The sequence below is a fragment of the Sus scrofa genome, chromosome 4, assembly GCF_054392235.1.
Source record: "Sus scrofa isolate SSC_HxYL_T2T_F1_AM1 chromosome 4, Sscrofa_HxYL_maternal_Yorkshire_Landrace_v2.0, whole genome shotgun sequence".
NCBI lineage: Eukaryota > Metazoa > Chordata > Mammalia > Artiodactyla > Suidae > Sus > Sus scrofa.
Genome location: NC_139386.1, coordinates 160,008 through 182,044, shown reverse-complemented (window position 1 = coordinate 182,044; position 22,037 = coordinate 160,008). Strand labels below are relative to the sequence as shown.

Sequence of the window (22,037 nt, the reverse complement as noted above, 5' to 3'; positions counted from 1 at the left end):
GCGGGCCGGAAGTTGAGGGGGACTTCCGGGGTCAGCCTGTGGGCCGCCTCGAGGCGTTGCGCGGTTCTGGGAGCGGCTGCGGTGGGGGATGCTCGCGCGCGAGGCTCCTCCACGTCGCAGCCCGCGCTCCCGCCTGACTCCGAAGTCCCCGCGGTGGGTGCTGGTCCCAGGAGGCCCCGACTCGGGTGCGCGGCGTGGGGGAGGGCTGCGGGGGCGGCCCCTGGACGGTGCGCGGCGGGGCCGAGCAGCGCCTGCCCGGGGAGCGCGGCTGCGGGAGTGCGAGGGCAGGCCTTCTGGCGCGGGCGGTTGGGGCGGAGAAGGGGGCCTCAGGAATCGGCGCGGTCGTCGGAGCTGTGAGGAGCCGGTGAGAAATGATTGGGGTTGTCGCTTGGTTCCGGGTGTTCTGCTTGGGGGCCCAGTCGGTGGTCGTTTCGCCCTGAAGCTGAAGAAGGGCATTTCTCCCCCCAGGGGAGTGGGGCTGAGGGTGGGTCGTGCCGGCGCCGCGGGTACCTGCCGAGGACTGGTGGCTGCTGGTCCCCACAGGTTTGTCTTTGCTTGGCACCAGGTTGAGCCCAATGCCAGTTGAATCGACTTCCAAGCTCGTTGGTAGAATTCATTTCCTGAGGTTGCTTTTCCTTGCTGACTGCCATTAGCTCCTGGAGGCCGCACTCCTTGCGCATGACCCATGCTTCTGAGTCAGCGAGTTTCATGGGATTAGTGGGTCCACGAGGATAATCCAGGCCCATAACCTTAACCTTAATTTCCTCTGCAAAGTCTCTTTTTGCTGTGTAGGGTAGGTTCCAGGGATTATTATGGGACATGGGTTGGGAGGGGCATTCTCCGCCACAGTCTCTGTCTCTGTTCTTCTGGGCAAGAGCCCACATGTACTGAAGCAAGAAAAGCAAGATGTTAAATGAGTGTGGTTTGGTACAACTTAAAAAGGCAAAGATATTATAAACGTATTTGCCTGTGTAAGCTTAGAGAAATTTGGAAGGGGACCTTGGAAACAGGGAAGGGAACCGAGTGGCTGGCTGGGGATATTTCAACTTAACGCCTCTTTAATTTTTTGAATTTTGAGCCACATGACGTTTCCCTTACTCAAGAGACAATTTTAATTTCAAGAATTCTAAAATAAAGTGAATTTGCAGTTCCTGTTGTGGCGCAGCAGAAACGAATCTGACTAATATCCATGAGGATACAGGTTCGAGCCTTGGCTTCGCTCAGGAGGTCAGGGATCTGGCGTTGCTGTGAGCTGTAATGTAGGTCGCAGATGCGGCTCAGATCCCGTGTGGCTGTGGCTGTGGCGTAGGCCGGCAGCTGTAGCTCTGATTTGATCCCTAGCCTGGAAACGTCCATATGCCCCAGGTGTGGCCCTAAAAAGCAAAAGCAAAAGCAAAAAAAAAAAAAGTGAACTAAATAACTACCGCAAATGAGAGAGAGTGAAGGCTACCCCCTCGAGGTCATCGTCTGCTCTCTCCTGCTGCTGCATGGATGGGTGCCAGGAGTCTTCTCAGATGTCAGTCTGCGTGCCCAGGCCAGGTTGATCTTCCTGTGCTTTTCCCTTAGTTCTGTCTCTCCTGAGGGAGAAATGCGGCTGGTGCCTCACTTTCATCAGGTCGTCAAGGCCTCTTTAAATCTGACCCTTAGTAATTCTGCCTCTGAGCTCTGTCCACACCTCTGCCCTGTGTCACCTCTGCCTTTTCCCACTTTCCCAGCCAGGCAGGGCTTGAACTCTCTTCTTCAACCCATCTGCCCAGGCTCTGTCCCTTCCCTGCTTCCTCTGTCCAGGCATGTGCCCATCTCATGTCTGTCTTTCCTCTGCCATCTGTCTTACTCAAGTCCATGAGGGTGATGGTCGCACCTCCCCAGAATAGCCCCTGACATAAAGTGGGTGTTTTGGAATCTTTGAAAGCATGTGTCCAAGAAGAGAAGTCCAGTCCCAAGGCCGCAGGTGCTGTCCACGGTGGGCTTCTGCCACAGTTCCTGCTTTGTCTTCTCCACCCCTGAGGGGCAGAAGGGTCAGTGGTACCTGCTGATGGTGCAGAGCGAATAAGGGGCCAGGGGATGTTGCCCCTCTCTCAGGTAGGCTGGTGAGCAGGGCTTGGTGTGTTTGCTCAGAGAGAGGGCAGTGGGAGGGGTGGCGAATGTCCAGGTGGGAATGTCCCATTCCTGATCTCAGAAAGCACCTAAAGCCGGAGATGAGCCCGACCTAGTTCGAGAGTCTTCACAGGGTAAAGGATGTTGCTGCCTCGGGACTGGGCACATTAACCAGGTTAAGGTGCCGAAGTGAGCCCTGTAGCCCCGGCATGAAGAGGGAGTTAAGGAGGGATCTGGGAGGGAACCACTGGTGCTGTGGGAAGGCAGCCAGAAGGGTGGGGATGGGGCACCCACTGTGGATGCTGCCAGGAGGGCACAACTCAGGACTGACGAGTAAGATGGCACTGATGACTTCATGCCTGTCTGCGGCTGCCCCGTGCAGGGTCGGGTGGCCCCCAGCAGGCACAGGCTCCGTGGGAGCTGCTCTCTTATCAGGGCAGGCTTGGGCCTTCCAGGTGGTGCCCATGGGACACTGTACTTACCCTGCTCCACGGTCCGCATCCTGCCCCTTCCCACCTGGCTCGTGTGTCCCTGTCCCCCTGGCCGGCTGACCCTCCCCTGTGGTCCAGGATCAGGGAATGCAGCATCAGTCCCCAGGCCCTCCTGAGGTCTTGGGCTTGCAGGGTTGGAGGACGTGAGCCTGCTGGGTGGGAGGTTGAGCCCCTGGAGCTTGGCCCTCTGCACACTCACCTGCATCCTTGCTGGTCTCCAGGTCCCAGCCATGCCCAGCCTCAGAACTCGTCCTGGAAAGGCAGAGATGGAGCCCTCAGTTCCTGGACCATCCCTTCGGACCCCCGGCACCCAGGTCTCTGTGAGTGATGCTCCTGCTGTGACCCACCCTGGATCTGCACTTCATGGTCCCCTCAGCTGTGGTGACACTGAGCCAGGAGCCACCCCTCCACACCATCAGCTGGCAGGTAAGGGAGTGAGTTCCCCACTGGTGCCCTTGTTCTGGGGGGCTTTGTCTACGTCACCCTGCACTTACCTCGGGACGTGTCTGTGTCACCACTAGGGGCAGGTGCCTTGTGGATTTGAGGGACCAAGGCTGGAGGTCAGAGAGAAGTTGGCCTGGCACCTGGCTGTCTAGGTGCCCTGAGTGGGATGGTGGTATCCTCAGCTGACACAGAAGGGCGTGAGGTGCTGGTCGCTAGCTGAGCCCAGCCTAACTTCTTCACCGGACTGGTGGTGATACCTGCCCTCAGGCCTTGGCCCCGCTCCCTCCTGGCAGCCTTCACTGCCCACTGCTCCCACCCCTGTCAGACACCAGCGTGTCCTTCCTAAAGGCCCTTCACTGACCCTCTTCTGCAGACCTCACAGGTTGACTGGGACAGCTTCTCACTGTCAGCTTTCCTTCCTGGCATCTCCTTTACGAGAACCCACTCTTAACTACATGGGACTGTCGTGCTCAGGACATCGGGGCAGCATGCCCTGGTCAGACCCTCTATGGACTGGAAGGTTGGGCCAGCGGCAGGGATGGGTGCCTAGAGGATGAGAAACACGATGTAGACCCAAAAAGTGGCCCCGAGGGGAAGCCTGCTACCAGATGGCCAAGGGCGTTCCAGGCAGTGAGGTGAGCTAGGCCAGGACTTGCTCCAGGGAAGAAAACAGGCTGGTAGTAGCTCATGCTTTAATGCTGTAGGAGTTCCCGTCGTGGCGCAGCAAAAGGAATCTGACGAGGAACCATGAGGTTGCAGGTTCGATCCCTGGCCTCGCTCAGTGGTGTAGGTCACAGACGCAGCTCAGATCTGATATGGCTGTGGCTGTGGTGTAGGCCAGCAGCCGTAGCTCTGATTTGACCCCTAGCTTGGGAACTTCCATATGCCATAAAAAGCAAAAGAATGAAAAAATAAATAAATATAAATAAATAAAAAGCTGCTGTAGGAGTTCCCTTTGTGGCAGTAAAGAACACCACTAAGATCCATGAGGGTGCGGGTTCAGTCCCTGGCCTGGCTCAGTGGGTTAGGGATCCAGCCTTGTCATGAGCCCTGGTGTACGGTGGCAGCTGTAGCTCCAATTTGACCCCTAGCCTGGGGACTTTGGTATCCCATGGGTGCAGCCCTAAAAAGACAACAGATAAATAAATAAGTAAATAAAAAGCTGCTATAGAGCAAAATGGTGGAGGAGGAAGCAGCTCCAAACACTTCCCTCCACATAAACTTTTTTTTTTTTTTTTTTGTCTTTTTTTAGGGCTGCACCCTCAACCCTGTGGTTCCTAGTCAGATTTGTTTTCACTGTGCCACGATGGGAACTCCACACATAAACATTTTTTAAAAAACAAGTAGAAACTGGAGTTGCTGTCGTGGCTCAGTGGTTAACAAATCCAACTAGGAACCATGAGGTTGCAGGTTCGATCCCTGGCCTCGCTCCGTGGGTTAAGGATCCTGCGTTGCCCTGAGCTGTGGTGTAGGTTGCAGATGTGGCTCGGATCCCGCGTTGCTGCGGCTCTGGCATAGGCTGGCGGCTACAGCTCTGATTAGACCCCAAGTCTGGGAACCTCCATATGCCGCGGGTGCGGCCCTGGGAAAGACACAAAGACAAAAAAAATAAATAAATAAAACTGGGATCTATTCTTCCTGAAAAAAAAAAAGAACAAGTAGAAACTACCAGGACCACCCTTGTCAGAAATCTAGAACAGTCAGGTTTCCAGCAGCCAAGCAAATGCTCCGTCAGGAAAAAGGCAACTTGGGAGTCCTGTTGCGGCTCAGCAGTAACCAACCCTACGGGTATTCATGAAGATGTGGGTTCGATCCCTGGCCTCGCTCAGTGGGTTAAGGATCTGGTGTTGCTGTGAGCTGTGGTGTGGGGTGCAGACGCAACTCAGATCCTGTGTGGCTCTGGCTGTGGGGTAGGCCGGCAGCTGTAGCTCCAGTTCGATCCCTCGCCCAGGAACTTCATATGCTGAGGGTGTGGCCCTAAAAAAAAGACCAAAAAAAAAAAAAAAAAAAAAAAAGAAAGAAAAGGAAAAAGGCAACTTAAAATGGAAAGCTTTACAAATACGGTTCAGTAGCAGTCTCAAAGTGAATAGGCTGTGTTCCCAGTGGGGATCCTGGTCTCTGGTTCCAGAAGGAGCTTATTCAGAAGTTATTTTGTTTGTTTTCACCTGTGTGGGGTTGGGTAAAGAATTGACACAAAGTGTTTGTCTCTGTGTTGCCTAACTCCTAACTTACTCAGCAGAGACCTGGTGGGCTCAAAACATTTTAAGGTGAACTGAAACCCCACAGGCACTTGGGTCATCAGTTAACGGTACAGTCAACTGCCTAAGGCCTAGGAGGGAAAGCTGGAGCAATGAGGGCATTCAGAAACACCCCTGTGTATCAGGGCATTTAGAAAAGCCCGTACATGACCAGGGTAAGGTGTACGTTTGGAAGAGACCTGTGACAGGAGCTTCCATTGTGGCTCAGCAGAAATGAATCCGACTAGGAACCATGAAGTTGCGGGTTTGATCCCTGGCCTTACTCAGTGGGTTAAGGATCTGGTGTTGCTGTGGCTGTGGTGTAGGCTGGCAGCTGTAGCTCTGATTAGACTCCTAGCCTGGGAACCTCCATATGCCACAGTTGAGGCCGTAAAAAGCAAAAGAAAGAAAGAAAAGACCTATGACAATTGTAGCTTCATTTCTGGCTGATCTCTAAAGTCAGTGAAAGCAGGAAGCTAGGACAGGGTGATAAATGGAATTAAAACAGTGACCACAAGTGACAAGGAATGCAGTCTTTGCAAAAGTAGTTTGGAGGAGGGAGTTCCCCTTGTGGCTCAGCGGTTAAGAATCTGCCTGGTATTCATGAGGATGTGGGTCAGTCCCTGCCCTTGCTCAGTGGTTTAAAGGATCCAGTGTTGCCATGAGCTGTGGTGTAGGTTGCGAATGCAGCTCAGATCTGGTGTTGCTGTGGCATAGGCTGGTGCGGCTACAGCTCTGATTCGACCCCTAGCCTGGGAACCTCCATATGCTGTGGGTGCAGGCTCCCCCCACCCCAGAGAAAAGACAAAAAAAATAGTTTGGAGAAGTTCCTGTTGTGGGTCAGTGAGTTAAGAACCTGACTAGTATCCATGAGGACGCAGGTTCGATCCCTGGCCTCACTCAGTGGGTTAAGGATCCGGCGTTGCCATTTAGGCCGGCAGCTGAAGCTCTGATTCGGCCCCTAGCCTGGGAACTTCCATATGCTACCAGTGCTGCCCTAAAACAGACCAAAAAAAAAAGAAAAAGAAAAACAAGTTTTGGGAAGTGACTAAATGAACAGATGACTGTAGCCGCCAGTAGTTTTAAGAACAGCAAACCCTGGAGGTGGGAGAGGCTGATTTACAGTAACTATTCCAATGTCTAGTTTTTAACAAAAATTCATAAAGAATACAAAGCAGGAAAGTATGGCTGGTTCCTTCAAGAGAAAATAATTGGCAGAAGTGTCCCTGAAAAAGCAGATGCTTGACAGACTCTAAATCATTTCTCTTAAATGTGCTCAAAGATCTGAAAGAAACCACGGACGAAGAACTAGAGGAAAATGACATGTGAACAGAAGGAGAAAATTGAGATAATTACAAGTGTATAATTTATATTTTATTTATTATAAGGGAATAGACCTCCTAAAGCTGAGGATTCGAATAACGGACAGGAAGAGTTTGAGCAGGCACCAGAACTGGTGGACTTGAAGACAGACCATTGAAATTAGCCAGTCTGAGGAGCAGAAGGGAAAGTGAGCAGAGCCTAACAGACGTGTGGGACCCCATCAAGGGACCAGCACACGTGGGAGTCCAGGAAGTAAGGGACAGAGGGGGTATTCGAATAATGTCCAGAACGTCTTCAGTTTGACGAAAGTCAGGAATCTACGCATCCAAAAAGCTCAACAAACTGACTAGGACACATTCAAAGAAATCTATACCAAGAGTCATTATAATCAGATTGTTGAAAGACTGAATCTTAAAAACAGTAAGAGAGAAACAATCCGTCTTGTATAAGGGATCCTCGTAAGATGAGAAACCGCCCGTTTCTCATCAGAACCCTTGGAGGCCGGAAGGTAAAGTGCTGAGAGAATGAAACTGCCAGCTAAGAATTCTGTATCTAGCAAATTACCTCTCAGAAGGCGGCCAAAATTAAGATATTCCAGGATAAACAACGTTGAGGATGTTTATTAGCCACCGACCCGCCCTGTCAGAAATGTTAAACGGGTCCTACAGGTTAGAGAAGAAGGGAACGCAGAGCAAGGGAGGAACCAAAGGTCTCTGGCAAAATGTACTGCCTAGGACATGAGAGCTGGTACTGGCGAGGGCCACACTGGGTTAAGGGTCTGACGTTGTTTCTGTGGTGGCACAGGTTTGACTCCTGGCCATGCACAGTGGTTAAGGATCTGGCATTGCTGCACCTGTGGCGTGGTCACTGCTGAGGCTCAGATTTGATCCCTGGCCTGGGAACTTCCGTATGTTACAGGTGCAACCGGAAAAAAAAAAAAAAAAAAAAGCTACTATTGGAGTTCCCTGGTGGCCTAGCAGTTAAGGGTCTGCATTGTCACTGGTGTGGCTTGTGTTTGATCCCTGGCCCAGGAACTTCTGCATACCAGGGGCATGGCCAACAAAGCTAGTATTTTTACATTTTTAGTTTATGACCCCATTTCTTACTTCCCATATGATTCGAGAGGCAAGTGCGTAAACACCACCCTCATCCTCTGCCGCCGAGCACGCGGAAACGTTTGCGACGGCAGCAGCGGAGACGAGGGAGCACGTCTGTGTGGGAGCAGAGCTGTACGCTCTTGTGGCCGAGGTGGTATCAGGTCAAACTTGATGGCTTTCTTCTGGGGCTTTCATGTACAGCCTGGGAATGTGGTTCCTCCTGTGTGCTGGAAAGTCGCCAAGAGAGCAGGTCCTCAAAGCTCTCCGCACACCCCGGGCAACTGAGGCAGTGGATGTGGGATGTGGGACCCCTGTGGAGGGAGTCGTTTGTATCGATTCATTCCATAAACTTACATGATGTTATGTGGCAGTTACACCTCAGTAACACTGGGGGCTGGGACCAAAAAAGCTCAGGGAGAAAAGCAAACGAGATTGTTTTAGGATGTTCGTTATGATCCCCACAATACCACTAAGAAAATGAAGTATCTAAAAAGTATGCCCAAAAGGAATAAAGAAATCACAATGGTACACTCCAAAAAGAAACAACTGAACACAAAAGAAGACACTAGAGGAAATGAGAGACAGAAAAGGTAAAAGATACTGAAAATAGAAGATTCAGAAAGCAAAGTAGCAGAATTAAGTCCTTATCAGTAATTACTGTAAATGTTAATGGTTTAAACTCGTCAAAAGGCACATGTTGACAGAATAGATTTTTTAAAAGCTGTGTACAGGAGGCTTACTTTAAATCCAGAGAAACAAATAAGTTCAAAGTGACAGGTGAACAAATATATCCCATGCAAATAGTAACCGAAAGAGAGCTGGGGTGATTACACTAATGTCGGACAAAAAAAAACTGAGTCAAAAACTGTTGCAAGAGAAATGGAGGACATTATATATTGAGGCAACCGTCAGTTCATCAAGATAGAGCAGTTATAAACATACACACCAAAGAAGAACCCCAAAGTATGTGAAGCATAGACTTGAAGGGAGAAATAGGTTCTTCTGCCAGAGCAGTTGGAGACTTCTGTACCTCACTTCCAAAAGTTGTCTGGGAGTTCCCATTGTGGCTCAGCAGAAACAAATCTGACTAGCATCCATGAGGACGCAGGTTCAATCCCTGACCTCGCTCAGTGGTTTAAGGATCCAGCATTGCCATGAGCTGTGGTGTAAGTCGCAGACATGGCTCGGATCTGGCGTTGCTGTGGCTGTGGTGTAGGCTGGCAGCTACAGCTCCAGTTCGACCCCTAGCCTGGGAATGGCATTAAAAAAAACCAAAATCAAAATCAAAGTCGTCTGAAGAGAAGTTCAGCCATGAAATTGAGAACTTGAACAGCACTCAGCTAGACCCAGTAGGCACGGCTACTCACTTGACCCAAGGAGGTAGATAGACATTTTTCCCAAGTGCATAGGAAACATTCTCCAGCGTACCATATGTTAGACCACAGAAAAGTCTAAATACTTTTTTTTTTTTTTTTGTCTTTTTGCCTTTACTGCGGCCACTCCAGCGGCATATGGAAGTTCCCAGGCTAGGGGTCTAATCAGAACTGTAGCCACCAGCCTACGCCAGAGCCACAGCAACGCGGGATCTGAGCTGCGTCTGCGACCTACACCACAGCTCACGGCAACGCCAGATCCTTAACCCACTGAGCGAGGCCAGGGATCGAACCCGCAACCTCATGGTTCTTAGTCCGATTCGTTAACCACTGAGCCACGACGGGAACTCCCTAAATACATTTTAGATTGAAATAAATGTAAAGCAACATCTCCAACCAATAACAGGAAAATTGGAAAATCACAAATATGTAGAAATAAAAGCACACAGGTTTAACCATTTGGTCAAAGAAGAAATCACAAGAGAAGTTAGTACCTATAGGCAAATTAAAACAAAACCTGGGGTTCAGCAAACCCGACTAGTATCCATGAGGACTTGGGTTTGATCCCTGGCCTTGCTCAGTGGGTTAAGGATCTGGCATTACCGTGAGATGTGTAGGTCACAGACGTGGCTCGGATCCTGCGTTGCTGCGGCTGTAGGCTGGCAGCTGCAACTCTGATTTGACCCCTAGCCTGGGAACTTCCATATGCTGCAGGTGCAGCCCTTAAAAAAAAGAGAGAGAGAAACAAAGAAAAAACCCACAAAATGCTAAAACTTATAGGATGCAAGGAAGGCAGTAGCAAAGAGGAAGCTTATAGCAGTAAAGGGCTACATTAAATTGGAAGATCTTAAATCAGTAATTAACTTTACATCTTCAAAATCTACAGAAAAGGGAACTAAACCCAGAGCTAGCAGAAGGAAGGAATAATAAACCTTAGAGGAGAAATAGAGAATGGGAAAACAGTGGAGGTTCAGTGAGATTGAAAGTTAACTTTAATTTTTAAAATGTAGTTCTTTAAAAGTTGGGTTTTTTTAGGAGTTCTCTGGTGGCTCAGTGGGTTAAGAATATGGCCTTGTCACTGCTGTGGCTTGGGAACTTCTACATGCAACAGTCATGGCCCCCCAAAAAATTGTTTTTTTGAAATGATCCACACAATTGACAAACTATGTATTTATTTTATTGGCCATGCTCTCAGCATGCAGTGACAAGGCCAGATCTTTAACTGCTAGGCCACCAGGGAACTCTAACAAAGGTGTTTTTTGTTTTGTTTTGTTTTTGGATTTTTTGCCTTTTCTAGGGCCGCTCCTGTGGCATTGGAGGTTCCCAGGCCAGGGGTTGAATCAGAGCTGTAGCTGCTGGCCTGCACCACAGCCACAGCAACATGGGTTCCGAGCCGTTTCTGCGACCTGCACCACAGCTCACGGCAACCCCAGATCCTTAACCCCAGGGATGGAACCCGCAACCTCATGGTTCTTAGTCGGATTCGTTAACCACTGAGCCACAAGGGGAACTCCTCACAAAGCTTTTAAACGACAAAAGAAAGACAAGAAGACACAATACAAGTCGAGTGAAAATGGGATGGGGACATTACTACCGACTTCACAAAAGGAAAAAGGAGTAAGAGACCGGCTGCACACTAACAATTCAGTAACCTAGATGAAAGAGAAATTCTTCACGCAAATGACCAGGAGGGACTCAAGACTAGATAGAACGTCTGAACAAACTTACTACAATTAAACATCGAATCAGTAACTTTGAAATCGTCTAACAAAGAAACATTCAGCACTGGGACTTCCCATTGGAGTGCGGTGGAAATGAATCCGACTGGTGTCCGTGAGGATGTGGGTTCGATCCCTGGCCTCACTCAGGGTTGGGATATAAGCTGTGGTGCAGGTCACAGACGTAGCTCAGAACCCGCATGGATGTGGCTGTGGTGTTGACCAGCAGCTGTAGCTCTGATTCAACCCCTCGCCTGGGAACCTCCATTTGCAGTGGGTGTGGCCCTAAAAAGAAAAAAAAGAAATATTCAGGACCACTTGGCTTCGCTGGTAAATTTTACCTAAGGTTTAAGAAGAATTAGTAGTAATTTCCCTCAAACTCTTCCAAGCTGTAGAAGAGGAAGGAAAGTCAAAGACACCACAAGAACAGAAAATTCCATATTGAGACATTTGATGGCTTTATAAGCAAAATCGTCAACAGAATGCTAGCAGACTGCTACCAGCAGTGTATTAGGTATTTACCCCATGACTAAGTGGGAAGTAACCCAGAAATACAAGAGTGGTTCAACATCAGAACCAGTCAGTGTGATTTACCACCTTAATAGAATAAAGGAAAAGAGCTATAATCTCACTTGATGCAGGAAAAGTATTTGACAAGATCTTGGAGTTCCTGTCATGGCTCACTGGTTAACGAACCCAACTAGTATCCATGAGGACGCAGGTTCGATCCCTGGCCTCGCTCCGTGGGTTAAGGATCCGGTGTTGCCGTGAGCTGTGGTGTAGGTCACAGACGCAGCTTGGATCCCAAGTGGCTGTGGCTGTGGCTGTGGCTGTGGCCAGCACCTACAGCTCCACTTGGACCCCTAGCTTGGGAACCTCCATATGCCTCAGGTGCGGCCCTAAAGAGACAAAAGACAGAAAAAAAAAAACAAAAAACAAAAAAAACCAAAAAAACAGAAAGAAAATGTATTTGATAAGATCAGACACATTTTCATGATAAGAACACAGAAAACTCATAATACAAGGAAACCTCCATGTGATAAAGGGCATTCATGAAACACCCACAGCTAGCATATACACATTAGTAAAAGATTAAAAGCTTTTCCACAAAGATCAGGAGAATAGGCCTGCTTTCACATCTGCTATTCAGTGTTGTATTGAAAGTTCTAACCAGAGCAGTCAGGCAAGAGTAAGAAAAGTCATTCAAATTGGAAAGGAAGAAATAAAGTTACCTCTATCTGCATAATGCATGATCCCATGTATAGAAAATCCCAAAGAATCCATTAAAAAGCTACTTGAGGAGTTCCCACTGTAGCGCAAAGGGATTAGCAGCATCTTGGGAGCGATGTGATGGAGATTCGATCCCTGACCCTGCACAGTGGGTTAAGGATTGGCATTGCTGTACATGTGGCTTGGGTCTGATCTGATCATGTCTAGGAATTCCACATGCCTCGGGGCGGCCAAAATGAAAAAAAAGAAAAAACTACTTGAGGGAGTTCACTGTCAGCTCAGCAGGTTAAGGATTTGATGTCACTGCTGAGCTACAGGTTCGGTCCCTGATTTGGAAACTTCAGCCAAAAATAAAAAAAATAAAAAATAAACCCAGAAATAAAAAGCTATGTAAGCTAATAATTCAGCACAGGTGCAGGGGACAAGTCAGTCTGTATACAGCGAGCAAATCTGAAATGGAAATGAAAAGAATTCACTTCTAATAGCATCAGAGAAACAGTCTAGAAGTAAGTTTAACCTGTTGGGTGAAAGGTCTGTTGGCTGAGACCTACAAAGTGTTGCCCTAGAAATTCAAGACCTAAGTGACCGAGAGGCCGTCCTGTGGCCCAGATTGGACTTGGTAGTGTTACAACGTCAGTGCTGTCCAGGCAGCCCTCGGGTTCCATACAATCCCTGTCAAAATCAGCAGCCTGGGAGTTCCTCTCACGACTTAGCGGTAATGCACCTGAGACTAGTATCCATGAGGATTCGGGTTTGAACCATGGCCTTGCTCAGTGAGTTAAGGCTCCAGCCTTCCTGTGAGCTGTGGTGTAGGACACAGACCCCACGTGGCTGTGGCTATGGCTGGCAGCTGCAGCTCTGATTCGACCCCTAGCCTGGGAACTTCCATATGGCGCAGGTGCAGCCCTAAAAAGCAAAAACAAAACAAAACCAAAAAAATCCAGCAGCCTCAATTTTTTTTTCTGTTTTTTTAAGGGCCACATCTGCAGCACATGGAAGTTCCCAGGCTAGCGGTTGAATTGGAGCTACTTCCAGCCACAGCCACAACCACAGCAATGCCAGATCCCCAACCTACTGAGCGAGGCCAGGGATCCAACCTGCATCCTCATGGATACTAGTCGGATTCATTTCTGCTGTGCCACAATAGGAACTCCCCCAGCCGCCTCAAATTTATAAGGAATTACAAGGGGCCCTAATAGCCAAAGCAAGCTTGAAAAAGAAAAAAGTCAGATAACTCATTCTTTTCAGTTTCAAAACTTACTTATGAAGCTGCAGTGATCAGGAGTTCCCTGGTGGCTCAGTGGGTTAAGGACCTGGTGGTGGCACAGCTGTGGTACAGGTTCGATCCCAGGCCCTGTAATGTTTGTATGCTGCAGTCACAGCCCCCAAAAAAGTCTACAGTTACCAAAACAATTTGGTACAATGTAGGATAAACAGAGATCAATGAAATAGAACTGAGAGTCTAGGACTAAGTGAGTATATCTGAAGCGATAAGTGGATTTCCACATGCAAAAGAGTGAACTTGGACCCCTGCCTCATGCAGTAGGCAAAAGTTAACTCAGAATCATCCAACAAATACAAAAACAAGTCCTAAAACAGAAGAAACCCTTTCTTCTGTTCCTTTGCATAACAGTGGGTTTGGCAATGGATTCTTAGCTATGACCTCAAAAGCATGAGCTACAAAAGAAAGATAAATTAGACTTCCTTAACATTAAAGACATTTGGGGATGAAAGGACGTTATAAAAAAATGAAAAGGCACTCTACGCAATGGGAGAAAATCTTTGCAAACCATACAGTCTAGTACCCAGAATGTGTAAAGAACTCTTACAATTCAACAAGACACAACCCACTTTTTTTTTTTTTTTTTTTTTTCCCATTTTTTGGTCTTTTTGCCTTTTCTAGGGCTGCTCCCGTGGCATATGGAGGTTCCCAGGCTAGGGGTCTAATCAGAGCTGTTGCCCCCCGCCTATACCAGAGCCATAGCAATGTGGGATCCAAGCCGAGTCTGCGACCTACACCACAGCTCACGGCAACGCCAGATCCTCAACCCACTGAGCAAGGCCAGGGATCGAACCCTCAACCTAATGGTTCCTAGTTGGATTTGTTAACTACTGTGCCCTGATGGGAACTCCCCCACTTTTTTAAATGATCAAGGAACTTGAATAAACATTTCTCCAAAAAAAATGTACAGACGACCAACAAGCAAATGAAAAGATGCTCAAATTCATTAGTCATTTGAGAAAAGCAAAACAAAACCTTCATAAGATTACTACCTCATACCCACTAGGATGGCTGTAGTAAAATGAGGATTGCTTTCCCGGATGTGGAGAAACGGGCGCTCCCGTTACTGGTGAAGACAGTCTGGCAGTTCCTCGAAAGTTTAAACAAAGCATGACTGTGGGACCCGGCGGTTCCGCCGCTAGATACCTGCCCAGTGAATTCAAGGCCAGGACCTGGCCAGGGGCACAGACGTCATGTTCCTGAGCTGTACACACAGCCTGGAGGTGTAAACAGCCCAGAATCCATAAATGCATGGACCGAATGTGTTCTGTCCACACCAGGGAATATCATTCAGCTGTGAAAAGGCGTGAAGCACAGATAGCTGTTGGCATTAAGAGAAAGACTCCAGGAGTTCCCGTCGTGGCGAAGCAGAAACGAATCCAATTAGGAACGATGAGGTTGTGGGTTTGATCCCTGGCCTCGCTCAGTGGGTTAAGGATCTGGCGTTGCCCTGAGCTGTGGTGTAGGTCGCAGATGCAGCTTGGATCCCATGTTGCTGTGGTGTGGGCCACAATTTTTTTAAATTAATTTTTAAAATTAATTTTAAATTTTAATTTAAAATTAATTTTTAAAATTAACTTATTTTTTTGTGGATTTTACCTCAGTAAATTAAGGGAAGTGGAAACAGCCGCTGCAGTGGAGTGTGTGGTGCCACTCAGGGTCTGGACGAGGCCGGACGGGTCGCTGCTTGGCCTCGGCCGAGGGCGCAGAGCCGCGCATGAGTTGTTTCCCATGAAGCGGGCAGCCGCTGACCATCTCCGAGGAAACGCTGCCGGCCTGCTGTGTGCGCGAAGGGCCGGTCGTCACCTCTTCTCCAGTTGCTGCCACACGTGCAGTTGTTTTCAGAGCTGTCCCTCACCAGTAGATCCAAATTTAGGGAGTTCCTGTTGTGGCTCAGCAGTGGTGACCCTGACTGTATCCATGAGGATGCCCGTTCGATCCCTGGCCTTGCTCAGTGGGTCGGGGATCCGGCGTTTCTGCAAGTCCTAAAAAGAAGGGAAAAATCCTCTGATCGTCCTCACCACGGGACTAACACTTGTTTCCTGTCTCAGGAAAAGCCTCCAGGTTGACTGTTCCTCGGGCCCCAAATCCATTTGCCACTGCCAGCACCTCCTGAGCCACTCCAGTGCCCTCGTTTCAGTTGCGGTCAGTGCCATGGCCCGCAGGCCAGACTCGGCTGGCCAGTGGTTTGTGGCCTGCAAGCCAAGAACCGTGTGAGGTTTTTAAGGATGGCAGTAAAGCAGATCGTGTGGCAGATCCTGCAGCCACAGAGGCTGGAACAGGTCCTCGCTGACCCTTTATGGACAAGCTCCGGCCTTTCTCCACATGCAGCTGGCAGAGTGGGGCTCCTGGCCAGTCGGGGGGCAGAGCGAGCCCTGGGCCGTCCTGTGCAGATCTTCGTTCCTGCAGCCTCACAGGGCTGGGGGTCTGGGAGAAGGTGCTGTGAAGACAAGCCTGCCCGAGGGTCCACAGGAAGGCACAACACGGTGCCTAGGTCTGTGTGCCCGCCACACACTGGGCTCCAAGGAGGGGTCCTGGTGCAGACCATGAGGGGCTTCCAGCCCAGCCCGTGTGAGCCGTGGGTCAGGGGACTGGAATGCAAGCAGTGCCCACCAGACACGTGAGTGGGGCTGCCAGACAGGCTGAGTGGATGGCCAGGCTGGGTCTGCGTCCAGATCAGTGGCGGCTCCAGGGACAACAGAAACCTCCAGAAAGAGGCAGGGAGACAGAGGTTGTGGTGGGAGGTTCTAGAAGTTCTAGCTGGGAGAGACAGTGTTGTCCTGAACTGAGGGGCAGGTCAGAGGGCGACCCTCAGGCACCACTGGCGTCCCCCATCTTGGGACACGGAGCCCTGTCGGGGGTCAGGGCTGTGCCAGGAGAGAAGTGAGGAGTGGGAGCAGAGCTGGCCGGAGGGAAGGAGGGAGTGTGGCCATGGGATCGGGGGTTGAGTGCCCTTGATTCAGGCCTGCTGTGGGCAGGAAGGGAAGGAGGGCAGCCTGGGTGTCACTGCCCAGGCGGTGTGGCCTGGGTGTCAGGCCGGGAGGGCAGTCTCCTTGTCCAAGGTGTGAAGAGGAAGGTGCCTCCTGTGCGGCCCTGGCGCCAGCTAACGAGGCGCGTTCCCAGTGCAGGCTTGGGGAGGCAGGGGCTTCGGCAGGACGGGCACGGTCCCTGAAGGCTCCCTGGTCCAAGTGGTCAGAGTCCCCAGCAGCCCCGCTTCCCCAAAGGGCCGGCGATTCTTGGCAGGGATGCCGTGGAGGCGCCGTGCGTCTGGAGCAGGAAAAGCCCGGGGTGTTGGCTGCGGAGGGCAAGGGCCTGGCTTTGGGACCTGCTCCAAGGCAGAGCCCACGGGACTTGCTGGTGACCTGCCGCGCTGGCTTTGGGACCCGGGAGCGAGACTGCGGTGACCTCCTGCGGGAGGACTGGCTTTCAGTGCCGGGCAGCCTCACCCCCCCAGTGCCACCCCCCAGGCTTGTCTGCATCTCCCTGTATCCCTCCAGCTGACCTCATGGTGTCATTTCAGATTGGGACCTGAGGACCGAGGGCTCACAGCTTCTTCAGAAGGAAGATGCTTCTGAGGATTTGGAATCCCAGGCGGGAACATCAGAAGATTATGTGGGTGCTGGTTCCCAGGCCCCTGAGCGTGGAGAGCTCTGTGCTGACGTGCTAGGGAGTGACTGGGGGGTCCCCCAGGGCGAGAGACTGTCCCTCTGCCAGGAGGGGGGCTTCATGCCCGCGTACCTGCTCCCCGGCAGCCCCTTAGAAGAGCCAGAGATAGACACCGAACCCTTGGAGAGAAACTTTGGTCTCATCATCACCCCAGTGGCCTCTCCGGGCGAGCCAGAGGAAGAGACGCCCCAGCCGTTCGACGCATGTGACCAGAGCGTCCACTGCGGCGTGGACCTGGCCGGCCACGAGGGTCTGCACGCAGCCGAAAGCTCGTTCATATGCGGCGAGTGCGGGGAGTCCGTCGGCCTGCACTCGGACCTCCTCAGGCACCGGCTCAGCCACCGCGGGGAGAAGCCTCACGTGTGCGCCGAATGCGGCGAGGCCTTCAGCCAGAGCGCCAGCCTCGAGAGCCACCAGAGGTCCCATGAGCCGGCCAAGCCCTTCCAGTGCAGCACGTGCGGCAAGGCCTTCGGGCGGAGCTCGAGCCTCATTAAACACCACAAGGTCCACACCAGGGAGAGGCCCCATGCGTGCGGCGAGTGCGGCAGGCCCTTCAGCCGGTTCTCCAACCTCGTCAAGCATCGCAGGGTCCACACAGGCGAGAAGCCGTACAGGTGCAGCGAGTGCGGCAAGGCTTTCAGCCAGAGCTCGAGCCTCCTCCAGCACCGGAGAGTCCACACCGGGGAGAAGCCCCACGTGTGCCCCGTGTGTGGCAAGGCCTTCAGCTACAGTTCCGTGCTCCGAAAGCACCAGATCATCCACACGGGTGTGAAGCCCTACTCGTGCAGCGCCTGCGGCAAGGCCTTCAGCCACAGCTCCGCCCTCATCCAGCACCAGGGCGTGCACTCCGGCGACAAGCCCTACGAGTGTCGCGAGTGCGGGAAGACCTTCGGTCGCAGCTCCAACCTCATCCTCCACCAGCGAGTTCACACGGGAGAGAAGCCCTACGAGTGTGCCGAGTGTGGGAAGACCTTCAGCCAGAGCTCAACGCTTATCCAGCACCAGCGAATCCACAACGGCCTGAAGCCCCACGAGTGTGACCAGTGCGGTAAAGCCTTCAACCGCAGCTCCAACCTCATTCACCACCAGAAAGTCCACACTGGGGAGAAGCCCTACACGTGCGTGGAGTGTGGGAAGGGCTTCAGCCAGAGCTCGCACCTCATCCAGCACCAGATCATCCACACGGGAGAGAGGCCCTACAAGTGCGGTGAGTGTGGGAAGGCCTTCAGCCAGCGCTCGGTCCTCACCCAGCACCAGAGGGTCCACACCGGCGAGAAGCCCTACGACTGCGAGGCCTGCGGGAAGGCCTTCAGCCAGCGGTCAAAGCTGGTCAAGCACCAGCTGATCCACGCCAGGGAGTGAAGCTGCTCAGCTCGGCCACAGCCCCCCCACCCCCAGCTGGGCTCCCTGCCGGCTCCTCCCACCCCCAGGCCTCCCTCCCCTGGCCCCACACAAGCCCTGCCCCTGGGACCCAGCTTCTCTCCTGTGTTGTTCTGTTTTGTTATCAGACTGCCTGTGTGTTAGGAGGGAAGAGATGATGGGGCTGCTAGCTTAGGAGCAGAGTGCGTTCCCTTCCCAGTGGTCGGTAACCAGCAGAGTAAACCGAAATCTGTGTGGAGAGAAACACAGTGGCCTTTTGTCTGGTCACTGGTCTCAGGGAGTGAGGTCCTGGTCGAGGCCACACTTGCTTTCTCTTTACATAAAGTCAGATGGAGAGTTTTTCAGGAGTTCCCGTTGTCTGAGCAGTGATGAACCCGACTAGTATCCATGAGGATTCGGGTTTGATCCCTAGCCTTGCTCAGTGGGTTACCGATCTGGCGTGGCTGTGGCTGTGGCGTAGGCCGGGAACTTACATATGCCTTAAAAAAAAAGTTTTGTTTTTCAGGTCTGATTGCTGTCACCTACCCTCCAGGGAGCAGATATTTTTTTTGCTTTTTAGAGTTGCACCCGCAGTATATGGGAGTTCCCAGGCTACGGGTCGATTCAGAGCTGCAGCTGCCGGCCTACACCACAGCCACAGCAACATGGGATCCGAGTGATGTCTGCGACCTACACCACAGCTCAGGGCAACGCCAGATCCTTAAGCCACCGATCGAGGCCAGGGATCGAACCCAAAACCTCATGGTTCCTAGTTGGATTTGTTTCCGACATGATGGGAACTCCTTGGGGTGTACTTCTTAATGTCCTTTCTTGTCCCTCCCACTCTGTACCGGGACTTCCACCCCCCCGCCCCACCCACGTCCCTGAGCCCATCCGCGTCCTCCTTGCTCTGCTCTGAGGCAGCCCCCATGGCCCTGCTCGGGGCTGTTTCCCAGTGTCCGGGCTGTGCCCTTCCTCTCCCCCTACAGGCCCTCAGGTCGCTCTTCCCCAGGTCCGTCACCGTTTATAGGGCACCTAGCTGCCTCTGGTAGCTGGCCACTGGCCCCTCCTCTGTTTGCCTGAGCTGTGACCCTGCTCCCTAAGCAGCGGAATGTGGTCCAGAAGCAGCACCTCTGCCACAGGGAGGCCTTTGGATGCCAGCCGGCCAATCTTGACCTGGGAGGGGGGGGGTCACAGGGTGGAAGGAGCGAGGGCACCTCCTGCATTTTTCCAACAGGACCAGAGGCATGGGCAGGTGTCGTCGGGTTTGTAGTTACAGTGGGCAGGTAAGGTTTTGGCTTCTGTTTTCTGAGGGAAGTGAGGCAAGACCAGCAGTTGCAAATGAGGATAGAGAGGTGGTGGGAGCTTGGGAGAGAAACCAGTGTGGAGGGGCCGCCTTGGACCGGAGGCGGGTCCCCTGGGCTTGGCAGCACCGGCTGCCTTCTCTTGCCCGAGACCCTCCAGGCAGCTGCTGCTGCCCCCCAAGGCCTTCCCTCCACTTCAGCCCCTGCCCCGGGCAGGCCCCCCCCCCCCCCCCCCCCGCCCGCCGCCCTCCAGCTCAGTGCTCTCACTGTCAGGCGGCCTCCTGTGGCTCCACATTCCTCCTCTCCCAGCCTGGATTCCACGCTTCCTTTCCATTGAATACATGCTGGGTGGTTGCTCCGTGCCACTCGGTGGGGGAGACAGCAGGAAACCAGACAGACAAAAATGCCCGCATTCCAGCAGGGAGGAAAAACTGCCTAAGAGTTATGAGTGTGGTGAAGCCAAAGTAAAGCAGGAATGGGATCAGGTGTTTTGAGGGGCTCAGTCTCAAATGGGGCAGAGAAGGCCTCATCGAGACATCATGTGCAACATGGGAGCCGAGTGATGTCTGGGACCTAAACCGCAGGAAGGGGGCCGTGGGGGCCTGTGGGCCAGGAGCGCCCTGACGAAGGGAGAGCAGCTCTAACTTGCTTTTGAGCAGCAAACAGCAAACAGCAGAGCCAGGCTGCTGGCTACAACTCCCCCTGACCTTTGATGGCAGAGACGCACCGCGTTTCCCTCACTTGAATCAGAGCTTGCTTCACTGAGTCGTCCAGCACCCTCTGCAGGTGGCAGCCTGGGGCCGGCAGTGGAGATGAAAGTCCACTGCCACCTTCTCCGGGAGAAGTGACAGGAGTGCCTCGGCCACTCGCAGTGAAGTCTGGGACTTGGGGGGCGAGGCGCCCGGTGAGGCTTGTACTGTGGCCTGAGTGTAGTTACAGACTTAGTGACTGAGCGATACTTTGCGGCATCTGTGAGGTCAGAGATTCCTGGAGCTTTTTACACCAAGGGGGCAATTCCAGGCAGTGGCACGAGTTTGCAGATGTGCAGATGGGCCTAAAAAAAGCAAAATAAATAAGCGAACAAACACAATGGGAATTGGTTGACGGAAAGTAAACAGTTTCTAAAATTGAAAAAAAAATAAGGGAGTTCCTACTGTGGCACAGTGGAAGCGAATCTGACTAGTATCCTTGAGGTTTCAGGTTCTCCTCACTCAGTGGGTTGGCCTCTGGCGTTGCTGTGAGCTTTGGCGTGAGTTGAAGGCATGGCTCAGATCTTGCATTGCTGTGGCTGTGGTGTAAGCCGGGAGCTGTAGCTCTGCTTCAGCCCCTAGCCGGGAACCTCCATATGCCCCACTTTTGTCTTCCCGACACCATTTCCCACTTAGATGGCCTAGGGCTCCTTAGTAAAACACTGATTCCATCCCTAGGATCCAGGGAGCATAGGAGTTGAGCCTAGAGTCTTGTCAGATCAGAAATCTAGGAGCTAGAAGTGATCAAAGGGCTTGTGTCAGAAAAACTCTGGGCAAACTTGAAGAGATTCCTGGTGACCAAAGATGGGATGACATGTGTAATAATTTTTTTTAATTGTAATAACTACATTACATTTCTTTTAGTTCAAATGTTAATAGAAATAAAAAGACTTAATTAGTCACCTCTGGAGAATGCTAGAAAAACAATATATAGTATTCTGAAAGTTAGTAAATAAAGGTAGTAATTCAACATTTAACTTGCGTTTTCTTTAAGGACCATATTTTCACGTGGACAGCAGAGGGCCCAGTGTCCTCGCCCCTCCTGACACCCTGCAAAGGCCAGACAAGGCGCCCCAAGTGCGGGCAGATGTGAGTCAGGTCCCAGATGGGAGTTGCTGCAGGAAAAACTCCACTTGCTCGCCCACCGGGCCTCTAGCAGGTACTTTGGATGCGCCAGTGAACAAGTGACAGAGCTGCAGGTGGGATGGGTGCTCCAGAGAGACTTAATTTGCATTTCTGTTATTAAAGAGTGATGTTTTAAGAATAATTTGTATTTTGTTTTCTGTGAATGGTTAATATTATTTGCCTAGTTTTTCTTTTTTTTTTTTTTTTTTTTTTTTTTCAGGACTGCACCCATGGTATTTGGAGGTTCCCAGGCCAGGAGTCCAATTGGAGTTGTAGCCGCCGGCCTACAGCACAGCCACAGCAACGCCAGATCTGAGCTGTGTCTCCGACCTACACCACAGCTCATGGCAACGCCAAATCCTTAATCCACTGATGGAGCCCAGGGATTGAACCTGCAACTTCATGGTTCCTAGTTGCATTCATTTCTGCTGTGCCACGACGGGAACTCCCTAAGTTTCTTTTGAAAATGGTCAACGCCAGTCCTACCTGAAACTAACATAATGTGTTGAATTTGTCAAAAGTCAGTGCGGACACAATCTCAA

The 22,037-nt window shown here is 51.6% G+C and overlaps 1 protein-coding gene across 5 annotated transcripts; it reads left to right on the top strand.

The window, feature by feature from the left end:
• Window positions 1-20: 20 nt before the first annotated feature.
• Window positions 21-21,634, top strand: ZNF16 (zinc finger protein 16). Of its 5 annotated transcripts, none has more exons than XM_085021483.1 (4): window positions 21-153; window positions 2,810-3,014; window positions 16,813-18,165; window positions 21,365-21,634. In XM_085021483.1, exons 2-4 carry the CDS (start codon window positions 2,819-2,821, stop codon window positions 21,556-21,558), a joined length of 1,743 nt encoding a protein of 580 aa, XP_084877609.1. In that variant the 5' UTR covers window positions 21-153; window positions 2,810-2,818; the 3' UTR covers window positions 21,559-21,634. The 5 variants fall into 5 exon arrangements, with proteins under 5 accessions (XP_084877609.1, XP_084877610.1, XP_084877607.1 ...); XM_085021484.1 differs by having other exon boundaries at window positions 21-185; XM_085021481.1 differs by having other exon boundaries at window positions 21-364.
• The last annotated feature ends 403 nt before the right edge of the window (window positions 21,635-22,037 follow it).